This window comes from Oncorhynchus gorbuscha, linkage group LG11 (assembly GCF_021184085.1).
Source record: "Oncorhynchus gorbuscha isolate QuinsamMale2020 ecotype Even-year linkage group LG11, OgorEven_v1.0, whole genome shotgun sequence".
In the NCBI taxonomy this organism is placed as follows: domain Eukaryota; kingdom Metazoa; phylum Chordata; class Actinopteri; order Salmoniformes; family Salmonidae; genus Oncorhynchus; species Oncorhynchus gorbuscha.
Window position 1 is genome coordinate 45,228,618 of NC_060183.1, and position 14,513 is coordinate 45,243,130.

General features: G+C 40.9%; 1 protein-coding gene across 3 annotated transcripts in view; it reads right to left on the bottom strand.

Moving 5' to 3' along the window:
• amacr (alpha-methylacyl-CoA racemase) overlaps positions 1 to 14,058 on the bottom strand; it is a 74,402-nt gene extending 60,344 nt beyond the window's left edge. The window contains exons 1-4 of one of the 3 annotated variants that reach the window (XM_046369783.1): positions 13,971 to 14,058; positions 13,648 to 13,791; positions 12,991 to 13,245; positions 10,233 to 10,376 (exon numbers count right to left, since the gene is read on the bottom strand). In XM_046369783.1, the coding sequence (XP_046225739.1) occupies positions 10,233 to 10,376; positions 12,991 to 13,237 (391 nt within the window). In that variant the 5' untranslated portion in view covers positions 13,238 to 13,245; positions 13,648 to 13,791; positions 13,971 to 14,058. Of the gene's footprint in view, positions 1 to 10,232; positions 10,377 to 12,990; positions 13,249 to 13,647; positions 13,804 to 13,970 lie in introns of those variants that run through there. The other 2 variants (XM_046369781.1, XM_046369782.1) reach the window with 2 other exon arrangements.
• Between the last annotated feature and the right edge of the window lie 455 nt (positions 14,059 to 14,513).

A 14,513-nucleotide genomic window follows, 5' to 3' on the forward strand; every position in this document is an offset into this window, starting at 1 on the left:
TGGGATGGTGTTCCTCAGCTTGCAAGCATCCCCCTTTTCCTCCAAACATAACAATGGTCATTTCATCAGACTAGAGGACATTTCTCCAAAAAGTACAATGTGCAGTTGCAAACCGCAGTCTGGCTTTTTTTATGGTGGTTTTGGAGCAGTGGCTTCTTCCTTGCTGAGCGGCCTTTCAGGTTATGTTGATATAGGACTCGTTATACTGTGGATATAGATACTTTTGTACCCGTTTCCTCCGGCGTCTACACAAGGTCCTTTGCGTCGTTCTGGGATTGATTTGCACTTTTCGCACCATAGTACATTCATCTCTAGGAGACAGAACGCGTCTCCTTCCTGAGCGGTATGACGGCTGCATGGTCCCATGGTGTTTATACTTGCGTACTATTGTTTGCACAGATGAACATGGTACCTGCAGGCGTTTGGAAATTGCTACCAAGGATGAACCAGACTTGTGGAGGTCTACAATTTTCTTTCTAAGGTCTTGGCTGATTTCCCCATGATGTCAAGCAAAGAGGCACTGAGTTTGAAGGTAAGCCTTGAAATATATCCACAGGTACACCTCCAATTGACTCAAATGATGTCAATTAGCCTATCAGAAGCTACTTAAGGCTTGACATATTTTTCTGGAATTTTCCAAGCTGTTTAAAGGCAGTCAACATAGTGTATGTAAACTTCTGACCCACTGGAATTGTGATATAGTGAATCATAAGCGAAATAATCTGTCTAAACAATTGTTGGAAAAATTACTTGTGTTATGCACAAAGTAGATGTCCTAACCGACTTGCCAAAACGATAGTTTGTTAACAAGAAATGTGTGATGTGGTTGAAAAACCGAGTTAACGACTCCAACCTAAGTATGTAAACTTCCGACTTCAACTGTATACACTCCAATTTAGGCACTCCACCGTCTCTCCAATCATTACATCTTTTATCGTTCGACAGGAAGATGAAGTAATAGGGTAATAAACCATCATTTCTCCCTTAAGGGGATCTGACCTCACATCAACCCCTGATTTGCCTAATCCACAGATGCCCATCCGTATCCCCTGTAGCAATCCTGTGACTTCCTCCCAGCCACCCAACACATTCCAAAGCCATCTGGCTCCTATAGAACCATTAACTTCTGATGTAAAAAACAGTCTATCACTCCTTAGATACTATACTTGAGTATAATAATGTTCCAAGTTTAACCCAGAATCTAACAAAATTAAAAGATTAAAGTTGACACTATGTGCAGGTTTAATATAATTAATCTATTTTGAAGAGGCATAGTTAACTAGTTGTCTTTGTAGGGAGACGATCAAATGACAGGGTCGCAAGTGACGCACAACGGTCTCCAAATCAAATTTTCTTGCCTAACATACAGAATTCTCCAATGTTAGTTACGAAGCTGGGACAGTTTCCAAATTAATTGCATCGGTAGAAACAGGACAAAACAAGTACCTTGTTAGCTGGCTATGTAAACAAACATCACCGCAACTCAATATCATATGACCTCCACTGCGCGGGCATCTACCCTAAGTAACATGACAGCTAAACTGTCAAATGTCAAACTGAAAACAAGGCAATGTATAGCCTATGAATATCTGTGCCTAGTAAACATGACAAATCATGACAAGCCCAAAAGAAAAACACAAATTTCTTGAATCTGCATTTCTGTGGCTAGTTAGCTGGTTGTCTGTATGGCTTGCTTGTGAAAGTGACAGTTGAGGTTGACGCGTCGCAACCGCAGCCCAAATTTAAAACCACACACACACACACACACACACACAAACTTTTCGTGGCTGACAAGACTAGCTAGCAAATAGGGCCATTTCCATATTAATTACATCGGTAGAAACAACAACCAACTAGTTAGTGGACTATATACATAGCTAAACAGTGCAACAATTTCCATGAGACAGAGAGCAATCATTCGAGCTCCTGCTCCACGGCTGTGTTTGCCTGTACCAGCCAAATCATCATGACAGGATTTGCTAATCTGAGAGCTATTCCCCAAATTTCACAGCATCAAAACACCAAACATATCTGCTGTTTACTTATTTCACTCACCTCGACATCATTGCTTTAAAAGTGCAAGGACATGTTCGAATCCATATGACCAGATACAACCCCCTTCACAGTGAAAAGTCATGGCCGCGTTATTTTTAGTGATTTAGTTGTTTTTTTAAAGTTAAATTTCCGGTTGATGACAGACACACAAATACGAAAACAGGTTGCTAGAAAGTTAATGTTGCGATAGACACAGATTGTAAGGAAAACAATGCCGTTCGCGATCGCTATAGTAATATAAAGAAAGGCCATTGATGGCGGTAGGGGTTCTAAAGGGTTAATACAAATAGGTTTGAATTTGCTTGAGTTCAATACTAGTTCAATATTAGCTTGAGTTTTTAAATTGTCCAGACAAATTCATTCTAGGGAGATCATTGGAGATTTTTTTTATTTCACCTTTATTTAACCAGGTAGGCTGGTTGAGAACAAGTTCATTTACAACTGCGACCTGGCCAAGATAAAGCAAAGCGACAAACAAGAGTTACACATGGAATAAACAAACATACAGTCAATAACACAGAGAAAAAGTCTATATACAGTGTGTGCAAATGAGGTAGTGATCTGCTGTATTACGATGGGTTAAGGTTTTATTCATGTTGACCCTGACATGACCTTTGACCCTTAAACAACAGTTACTGCCTTCTTCCTTGGCATGATGTTACAAATTGCAGGGTAATACCAAAGAGCAGTATCTGCCATTTTCATTTGTTAGTTTACTATAATTCTCATGTATGCTATTACTAGCAGTGTAACAGAGTTGAAACTGAATCCTGTGTGTCTTCCACTAAGATACCATTTGCATTTACATGGAGACAGTCACATTACATACTGTGTTTTATAACTAGCCGATGTCTTGTTATAAGAATAAATGTGAAAAAGCAGCACAGCAATTGTTTGAAGTACATAAAATGAGGACCTAGCTTGTAATATATGATGAATTGGACCATAGGGTAATACTAATTATAAAATTTAACATATTGCAAATTCAATTATTTGTATAGACTGTTTTAAAGACACTTACAGACAATTGAATAAATAAGAGCTTTAAGAAGTAATTTTAAAGCATACAGCAGTTACATGTGCATATATATATAAGAGGACACAAATGACATTTAGCTACAATTGATAAAATGCTGAATAGTTAAGTAACATTTTTATTTTTAAGTTTCATTTTTAAAACTTCAGTGCTCTTCCATATCACTCCTCATCCTCAGCAATGCTGTTCACAGCCAAGGCATTCCAGAGCTGCCTTTGATTTGCAAGCATCAAAGGACACATCTTGGTGATGATGTCCATCTTTTTGGACTCGTATAGCCCTACTGCATGGACGGACATTGACAGGAATAAAACCTAGTGGCACCTTTGGTCCGCATAGATACTATAGAGATACTTTTGTAATCCTTTCCAGCTTTATGCAAGTCAACAATTCTTAATCTTAGGTCTTCTGAGATCTTTTGTTCGAAGCATGGTTCACATCATGCAATGCTTCTCGTGAATAGCAAACTTAAAAATAAAAAAAAACACAAAAAAACTTTTTTTGTTTTTTTGTTAAATAGGGCAAGGCAGCTCTAACCAACATCTCTATCCTCATCTCATTGATTGGACTTCAGGTTAGCTGACTCCAATTAGCTTTTGGAGAAGTCATTAGCCTAGGGGTTCACATACTTTTTCCAACCTATTAGTTTAAGCACAATGTGTTTCTTTTTGTGACTTAGATTAAATCTAATTTCATGACCAATTTATGCAGAAATCCAGGTAATTCCAAAGGTTTCACATACTTTTTCTTGCCACTGTGCAGTACCAGTAAAAAAAAACTGTGGACACACTCATTCCATGGTTTTTCTTTTAAAAAATTTAAACTATTATTGTAGAATCAAAACTATGAAATAACATATGGAATTATGTAGTAACCAAAATATTGTTAAAATCTAAATATATATTTGAGATTATTTAAATGTAGCCTTGATGACGGCTTTGCACACTCTTGGCATCCTCTCAACCAGCTTAATGAGATAGTCACATGGAATGCATTTCAATTAACAGGTGTCCCTGGTTAAAAGTGAATGTGGAATTTATTTTCTTCTTTAATGAGTTTGAGCCAATCAGTTATTTTGTGACAAGGTAGGGGTGGTATCCAGAATATAGCCCTATTTGGTAAAAGACCAAGTCCATTTTATGGCAAGAAAAGCTCAAATAAGCAGAGTAACGACAGTCCATCATTACTTTAAAGACATGAAGGTCAGTCAATCTGGAAAATTTAAGATCTTTGAAAGTTTCCTCAAGTGCAGTCGTAAAAAGAGCTATGATGAAACTTGCTCTCATAAGGACTGCCACAGGGTAGGAAGACCCAGAGTTCTCTGCTGCGGAGGAAAAGTTCATTAGAGTTACCAGCCTCAGACATCTATAATTTACTGCACATCAGACTGCAGCCCAAATAAATTCTTCACAGAGTTCAAGTAACAGACAAACTGTTCAGAGGAGACTGCGTGAATCAAGCCGTCATGGTCAAATTGCTGCAAGGAAACCACTACTAAAAGGACACCAATAAGAAGAAGAGACTTGCTTGTGTTTCCCAAGCAAATGGACATTAGACCAGTGGAAAACTGTCCTTTGGTCTGACGAGTCCAAATTTGAGATTTTGGTTCCAACCACGTGTCTTTGTGAGATACAGATTAGGTGAACGGATGATCTCAGCATGTGTGGTTCCCACCGTGAAGCATGGAGGAGGCGGTGTGATGGTGATTTGCTGGTAACATATTTAGAATTCAAGGCACACTTAACCAGCATGGCTACAACAGCATTCTGTAACAATAAGCCATCCCATTTTGTTTGAGCTTAGTAGGACTAGGATTTGTTTTTCAACACACCTCCAGGCTATGTAAGTGCCATTTGACCAAGAAGGAGAGTGATGGAGTGCTGCATCAGACGACCTGGCCTCCACAATCACCCGACCTCAATCCAATTGAGATGGTTTGGGATGAGTTGGACCGCAGAGTGAAGGAAAAGAAGCCAAGTGCTCAGCATATGTGGGAACTCCTTCAAGACTGTTGGAAAAGCATTCCAGGTGAAGCTGGTTGAGAGAATGCCAAGAGTGTGCAAAGCTGACATCAAGGCAAAGGGTGGCTACTTTGAAGAATCTGAAATACAGTGGGGCAAAAAAAGTATTGTCAGCCACCAATTTTGCAAGTTCTCCCACATAAAAAGATGAGGCCTGTAATTTTCACCATAGGTACACTTCAACTATGACAGACAAAATGAGAAGGAAAAAAATCCTGAAAATCACATTGTAGGATTTTTAATGAATTTATTTGCAAATTATGGTGGAAAATAAGTATTTGGTCAATAACAAAAGTTTCTCAATACTTTGAAATATACCATTTGTTGGCAATGACAGAGGTCAAACGTTTTCTGTAAGTCTTCACAAGGTTCACACACCGTTGCTGGTATTTTGGTCCATTCCTCCATGCAGATCTCCTCTAGAGCAGTGATGTTTTGGGGCTGTTGCTGGGCAACACGGACTTCCAACTCCCTCCAAAGATTTTCTATGGGGTTGGGATCTGGAGACTGGCTAGGCCACTCCAGGACCTTGAATTGCTTCTTACGAAGCCACTCCTTCGTTGCCCGGGCGGTGTGTTTGGGATGATTGTCATGCTGAAAGACCCAGCCACATTTCATCTTCAATGCCCTTGCTGATGGAAGGAGGTTTTCACTCAAAATCTCACGATTCATGGCCCCATTCATTCTTTCCTGTACACGGATCAGTCGTCCTGGTCCCTTTGCAGAAAGACAGCCCCAAAGCATGATGGTTCCACCCCCATGCTTCACAGTAGGTATGGTGTTCTTTGGCTGCAACTCAGCATTCTTTGTCCTCCAAACACGACAAGTTGAGCTTTTATCAAAAAGTAATATTTTGGTTTCATCTGACCATATGACATTCTCCCAATCTTCTTCTGGGTCATCCAAATGCTCTCTAGCAAACTTCAGATGGGCCTGGACATGTACTGGCTTAAGCAGGGGGACACGTCTGGCACTGCAGGATTTGAGTCCCTGGCGGCGTAGTGTGTTACTGATGGTAGGCTTTGTTACGTTGGTCCCAGCTCTCTGCAGGTCATTCACTAGGTCGCCCCGTGTGGTTCTGGGATTTTTGCTCACCGTTCTTGTGATCATTTTGACCCCACGGGGTGAGATCTTGCGTGGAGCCCCAGATCGAGGGAGATTATCAGTGGTCTTGTATGTCTTCCATTTCCTAACAATTGCTCCCACAGTTGATTTCTTCAAACCAAACTGCTTACCTATTGCAGATTCAGTCTTCCCAGCCTGGTGCAAGTCTACAATTTTGTTTCTGGTGTCCTTTGACAGCTCTTTGGTCTTGGCCATAGTGGAGTTGAGTATGACTGTTTGAGGTTGTGGACAGGTGTCTTTTATACCAATAACAAGTTCAAACAGGTGCCATTAATACAGGTAACGAGTAGAGGACATAGGAGCCTCTTAAAGAAGAAGTTACAGGTCTGTGAGAACCAGAAATCTTGCTTGTTTGCAGGTGACCAAATACTTATTTTCCACCATAATTTGCAAATAAATTCATAAAAAATCCTACAATGTGATTTTCTGGATTTTCTTTTCTCATTTCATCTGTCATAGTTGAAGTGTACCTATGATGAAAATTACAGGCCTCTCATCTTTTTAAGTGAGAGAACTTGCACAATTGGTGGCTGACTAAATACTTTTTTTGCCCCTCTGTATATTTTGATTTGTTTAACACTTTTTTGGTTACTACATGGTTCCATGTGTGTTATTTCATAGTTTGTTTTCACTACTATTATACAATGTAGAAAATAGTACAAATAAAGAAAACCCTTTAAATGAGTAGGTGTCCAAATTTTGACTGGTACTGTACTTCCATTCATTTTGATACTGGGGAACTTCAGACCTGTCCTGTGAGGCGTTCTAGAGCAAAACACCACAGTGTTCGAGAGAGTATGGTCTGACAAGCACTCCTCTAGCTTTGCCACCTTTCACTACAGATGCAGAAGGGCGATATCGGCGGATTGAGATGCAGCCCATGCAAAAAAAATTCTTAGACTGATGGGGATATTTTTATTTTGTTAATTCGATTTCTGTGGGGGCGTGACCATTGTTGGCTAAGGGTTAACCTCTAGGCTAGGGGGCGGTATTTTCACACCCAGATGAAAAGCGTGCCCAAAGTAAACTGCCTGCTACTCAGGCCCAGAAGCTAGGATATGCATATTATTAGTAGATTTGGATAGAAAACACGGAAGTTTCTAAAACTGTTTGAATGATGTCTGTGAACAGAACTTATTTGGCAGGCGAAACCTTTTTTCTTTTAGGTCACTCTTTTATAAACAGGTTTTCAATGGGAGTCTAGATTTCTAAGCACTTGCTTGCAGTTCCTATCGCTTCCACTGGATGTCAACAGTCTTTAGAAATTGGTTGATGATTTTCCTTTGAGAAGTGAAGAAGTCAGGCCGTTCAGAACGAGGGTCGACTGAAGTATACTGTTGTGGTTGGGGCGCGTGATCTGAAAGCTCGCTCCACTTTGTTTTTATCCGCTATTGAACGCAGTTTATCCAGTCTTAAATTTGATCAATTATTTACGTTAAAAAAATATCTAAAGTTGTATTAGGAAAGTTGTTTGAAATGTTTGGACAAAGATTACAGGTAGATATTTTGTAGTTATGTTGCGCAAGTTGGAACTGGTGTTTTTCTGGATCAAACGTGCCAAAAACATTGACATTTTGGAGATATAACAATGGACTTAATCAAAGGACCAATATGGGACATATTGGGAGTGCCAACAAAAGAAGATCTTCAAAAGGTAAGGCATGAATCATTATTTCTGAGTTTTGTGTCACGCCTGGCGGGATGAAATATGATTGTCTGTGTTTGTTTGATGGGGTGCTATCCTCAGATAACACACTGCTCAAAAAATTAAAGGGAACACTTAAACAACACAATGTAACTCCAAGTCAATCACACTTCTGTGAAATCAAACTGTCCACTTAGGAAGCAACACTGATTGACAATAAATTTCACATGCGGTTGTGCACATGGAATAGACAACAGGTGGAAATTATAGGCAATTAGCAAGACACCCCCAATAAAGGAGTGGTTCTGCAGGTGGCAACCACAGACCACTTCTCAGTTCCTATGCTTCCTGGCTGATGTTTTGGTCACTTTTGAATGCTGGCGGTGCTTTCACTCTAGTGGTAGCATGAGACGGAGTCTACAACCCACACAAGTTGCTCAGGTAGTGCAGCTCATCCAGGATGGCACATCAGTGTGAGCTGTGGCAAGAAGGTTTGCTGTGTCTGTCACCGTATTGTCCAGAGCATGGAGGCGCTACCAGGAGACAGGCCAGTACATCAGGAGACGTGGAGGAGGCTGTAGGAGGGCAACAACCCAGTCATGGTGTGAAGGACAAATTAGAGGAACTTCTTCATGCAATTAAAGCCTTTACATTTGAGAAAACTCCAGGGTGGCATTTCTTTGGGGGGCCGCACAGCCCTCCATGTGCTCACCAGAGGTAGCCTGACTGCCATTAGGTACCGAGATGAGATCCTCAGACCTCTTGTGAGACCATATGCTGGTGCGGTTGGCCCTGGGTTCTTCCTAATGCAAGACAATGCTAGACCTCATGTGGCTAGAGTGTGTCAGCAGTTCCTGCAAGAGGAAGGCATTGATGCTATGGACTGGCCCGCCCGTTCCCCAGACCTGAATCCAATTGAGCACATCTGGGACATCATGTCTCGCTTCATCCACCAAAGCCACGTTGCACCACAGACTGTCCAGGAGTTGGCGGATGCTTTAGTCCAGGTCTGGGAGGAGATCCCTCAGGAGACCATCCGCCACCTCATCAGGAGCATGCCCAGGTATTGTAGGGAGGTCATACAGGCACGTGGAGGCCACACACACACACACACACACACACACACACACACACACACACACACACACACACACACACACACACACACACACACACACACACACACAACTGAGCCTCATTTTGACTTGTTTTAAGGACATGACATCAAAGTTGGATCAGCCTGTAGTATGGTTTTCCACTCTAATTTTGAGTGCAACTCCAAATCCAGACCTCCATGGGTTGATAAATTTGATTTCCATTGATAATTTGTGTGATTTTGTTGTCAGCACATTCAACTATGTAAAGAAAAGTATTTAATAAGAATATTTCATTCATTCAGATCTAGGATGTGTTATTTTAGTGTTCCCTTTATTGTTTTGAGCAGTGTAGTATGGTTTGCTTTCGTGGTAAAGCCTTTTTGAAATCTGACATAGTGGCTGGATTAACATTTACATTACATTTAAGTCATTTAGCAGACGCTCTTATCCAGAGCGACTTACAAAATAAAGAAGATTCTTTAATCCTAAGCATAACACCTGTATCTTTCAATATTTATGAGAAGTATTTCTGTAATTTGATTTGGCTCTCTGCTATTTCAAATGGCCGGATGTTATTTGAGACAATGCATTACTGAACATAACGCACCAATTTAAACTGAGGTTTTTGGACATAAAGAGGGAATTCATTGAACAAAACAAACATTTATTGTGTAACATGTAGTCCTGGGAGTGCCACCAGATGAAGAACAAAGGTTAGTGATTAATTTAATCACTATTTATGACTTGTGAGCCATTTCCTTGGCTGGAAAATGTCTGTGTTTTTTTGTGGCTAGGCGCTGTCCTAACAATCGCATGGTGTGCTTTCACCGTAAAGCCTTTGAAATTGGACACGGTGGTTGGATTAACAAGAGGTTTATCTTTAAAATGGTGTATAATACTTGTATGTTTGAGGAATTTTAATTATGAGATTTCTGTTTGAATTTGACGCCCTGCAATTTCACTGGCTGTCCCACAAATCCCAGAGAGGTTAAAGGGAACTTCATGGAATAGAACATGGTTTTAAAATGCAATAGGGGTGCACAATTTATATTTACAATATCAAAAGGGATGCAAAAATGGCACTCTACTCGTGCAGCCACAGAGATGTTTGCCATCCAGACCATTCAGTAATTGTAGTGCTATCAGTCCTAACTAATATGCCATTGAATAGTGTGTATTTCTAGATCTGATTTTCAACTGAAGCTGTTCCACATCTTATGTCCCGGATGGACGTAATGTCAAGTTGTTTCTACCTGACATGGCGAGGTAGTTGATGTCGTGACCAGCAGCCTTGGCATAGGCTCCACTCTGGCCGTAGCCAGTGAGGCGTGCGTAGATCAGGCGAGGGTTCTCCTTCAGTAGCTCCTCTGGACCCAGGCCCAGCTTCTCCATAACTCCTACACAGAAACACACAGTTAAAGGAGAGGAACAGACTTTACATACCTTCAAATTAGGAATAAAAGTACAGAGGCGTAACAAAGTGTACCATTAGCCAGGCACAACTTATTCAACACCAAACACTTAAACCACATCCACAGAAACAGAAGACAATGCACCACAAAGCAAATAAAGCCTGAAGCTTCTTGCAAACCTGACTCAAGTCTGAGTCATGTAGTTGAGTTTGGTCCAGGGACACTGTCTGGCATGGTCTATTTCTTTCTATAGACCCTGCACTCATGACCATCAGACACACCAACCAGTGCAAACCCTGGGAAAAATGTCCTTTCAATACAGCCACCAGCTGAATTTATGGAAGTGGGAAAGTAAGTACAGCTCACATTCAACAGAAATACTACGAAAAATTATTTACAGAAACTTGTTACAAATGAATCACGAAACTATATTTTGAAAGAGGAAGCAAAGTACTTTAAGCATATGTTGTTCTCATTTCAGGCTCCTCCCATCTCCACGAACTGAATATTTGTTCTGTTAAGTGTAAAATTAACAGCTGTACAGAAAGACTAATGTGAAGGACAAATTAGAGGAACTTCTTCATGCTATTAAAGCCTTTAAATCTGGGAAAACTCCAGGGCTGGATGGCTTACCAGTTGAGGTATATCAAACCTTTTTGATGTACTCAAAAAGGTCCTTTATTAGGATGTTTTAGGCTACCATTTTTATAGGAGTGGCTAGCAGACACAAAGCAAGGTGTTTTTTTAATTATATGAGCAAAAAAGATTCAATTCTATTTGGAAAGGCAAGCCTGACAAAATTACAATTATATACTGAACAAAAATATAAAAAAACGCAACAAGTGTTGGTCCCATGTTTCATGAGTTGAAATAAAAGATCCCCACATTTCTCCTTTGCCAAGATAATCCATCCATCGGACAGGTGTGGCATATCAAGAAGCTGATTAAACAGCATGATCATTACATAGGTGCGCCTTGTGCTGGGGACAATAGAAGACTACTCTAAAAATGTACAGTTTTGTCACAAAACACAATGCCAGATATGTCTCAAGCGTGGGGGAGCGTGCAATTGGCATGCTGACTGCAGGAACGTCCAGAAAATTGCCAGAAAATGTAACGTTTTTTTCCCACTACCAACGTTGTTTTAGAGAATTTCGCAGTACGTCCAAGAGGCCTCAGAACCACTGACCATGTGTAACCACGCCAGCCCAGGCACTCCACATTCAGCTTCTTCAACTGTGGGATCATCTAAGACCAGCCACCTGGAATACTGATGAAGCCGTCTCAGGCAAGCTCATCTGCGTACTTGTCATCCTCACCATGGTCTTGACCTAACTGCAGTTTGGCGTCGTAACCGACTTCAGTGGGCAAATGCTCACCTTCAACGGCTACTGGTACGCTGGAGAAGTCTGCTCTTCACGGCTGAATCCCGGCTTCAACTGTACCGGGCAGATGACAGACGCGGCGTCGTGTGAGTGAGTGGTCAATGTTGTGAACAGAGTGCCCCATGGTGGTGGTGGGGTTATGGTATGGGCAGGCATAAGCTATGGACAGCGAACACAATTGCATTTTATCAACGGCAATTTGAATGCACAGATATTGTGCCGAGATCCTGAGGCCCATTGTCATGCCATTCACCTGCGCTATCACGTCATATTTCAGCATTATAATGCCCATGTCGCAACAATCTGTACACAATTCCTGGAAACTGGAAATGTCCCAGTTCTCCCATGGCCTGTATGTGTCTTCTGCATTTAACCTGAGCAAAGAGCTTAACCTTTTTTACACCACAGGAGGAGAGAAACTCACATTGTAACCCAGCACAGAAGTATACCAGATGAGAGCAATTGATTTCACTCTGGTTTTAATTACAGTGTTTAGGAATGGCTGCTTCAACCCATTTAATAGGGAAAACAGTGGACTACATTTGTTTTTGGACAACTATGATTCTTTTTTGGATTTTATTAAAGGAGGCTTCTTCATGACAATAAAGAGCTAAGATTGTTCCCTTGATTAGCAAGGAGGAGTCTCCTTTTATGAATTGATGGTACAATTTCTGATACTATACATTGAAATGTATCCCAAGTGCACTGCACACTTGGAAGATGTCCCTCCGAATCCAGTATGAAATGATTCCATTTTGATTTCTGAGCTGGAAATAAAATGCACTGGTCTACGCATTGCGGTCCATGGATAAACCAATAATGCGTCAAAGGCTTATAGTTCCATCACACGTTTCACTTTTACGTGTGTTCTGGGCAGAATACATGTGGGGAACAATCAAACTGTGTATGGGAATCCTTTCCTTATTTACGACTTGGCCAACACCAGCTGGCGCATACAAATGCATTTTCTTACACTGTATAGTACATCCACTCCCAATCAGGCCGTGGTGGACATGTAATGTTGCTCTCTTCATTTAGTAAATGGTTGATACCTTTAACCCTGACTCTCATCTCTTATCACCTGTCAATAATTGACCACGTTTCTATAGAATAGAGTGGCATTCAATAACCCCATATATCTAGTCTTTAAGGGGGCATTTTCACAATTCAGTAACTGAAATATTCAAAGAAGGCCAAATATGAACATATCTGACCTTTGCGGAAGGGCTCAAGGAGGACATCTGATTGAATGCAGAGTCTTTTCAGCACAGCTACTCCCTCTGGGCTCTTCAGGTTGATCGCCACCGAGCGCTTGCCTCGAGCCTGCGTGTCCATTGCCATTGCAACCTTGGTCCGGTCCACTCGGATCACCTTGGCGCCAAAGTCAGCCAGAATCATGCCGCAAAAGGGTGCTGGGGCCAGGCCCGCAAGTTCGATGACACGCACACCAGCAAGCGCCATGAATGGAACTGCTGTTGAAAGATGGGTGTTCTAATGTATTTTATGTGATGTAATGAACATGCTATTCAGTGTGACAGTGTGCGGTTAGCCTATCATAACAATTACATCATTTGAACACCTTTAACTATATATATTATTTACATTTTGTTACATGCTACTGTGCAGTCAATATAGGTTGATAACGGGTTTTGTACAATATAAATCTATTCAATGACAGCCGCGGGCAACTTACAATGAATATGGGTCATAGTTCACTTGGCAGGGTTGCTTCCATTACTATCTAGGCTAAGTTCTCTTTTGACATGCTATGTAGATAAATAGCGAACACGCAGTACATGTGCTAATGTTTGAAGTATTCAATTATAGTGTTTGGGCATAACTCTATTTCATAGAAACTCAGAAACACCTACCTTTGCTGGACAACAACAACAAAACTCAACCAAATATTTCTGACTACGGGTACTTCCTGGTGACGTCCAACTCCTGGTGGTGCGTGGGAATTGACGTCTTTAAAAAATCACTAAGCGTGGAGAACTCGTATTGGACAGTCATTTCTAGAGAATAGAAGGCATTGCATCAGCGTCTTTTTGTAGGTACTAACGGAGGCCATAGTCTGATGAATCCAGCTGTAAATACACAATTAATTGGTATACAACATGAAACGAATGCTTGCAAAATCGTGTAAATGTTCCTTACAAACCAGAACGTTGAATACAATTACATTTGAACTTACTTTACGGGTATGCTGTGCGGTTTGTCCTTCAGCTGACATTTGGGACAAAATATCCACAAGAATGTATTGTTTATCCAAAGAGGAAGAGGCGAAGCGAGAGGTTGTACTCCGCCAAAAATCTGTCCAAGAAAATAAGTTTTTGTATGGAGGTCAATGAGTGTCGAATTTGGTCAACAACATGTTTTATTGGTCAATCGCTATTTGGGGCTTATTTGATCGAATATGCGTTTTGTAATAATTAGGTTATTACAAATCCACTGATATAAGTGGACGAAATTGGCATTTCGGCAACTTTGAAAAAAAAAAAACTTTACATCAGAGTTGTGCCTATTGTCATAGAGATAGATAGAGGACTCCTCTTGGATACATTTTAGCACCGACATTGCCATTGAGACAGGGCTGACAACTTTTGAAGAAAGCTTGGAGTGACAGTTGCTCTATGAATTTCATTTCCCCCTGGCACAACCCCTAGACAAGGGATCTGAGGGTCTTCCCCCAGTAAAATGTTACTGTTTTAAAGCTAATTTCCTGCCATTCTATGTA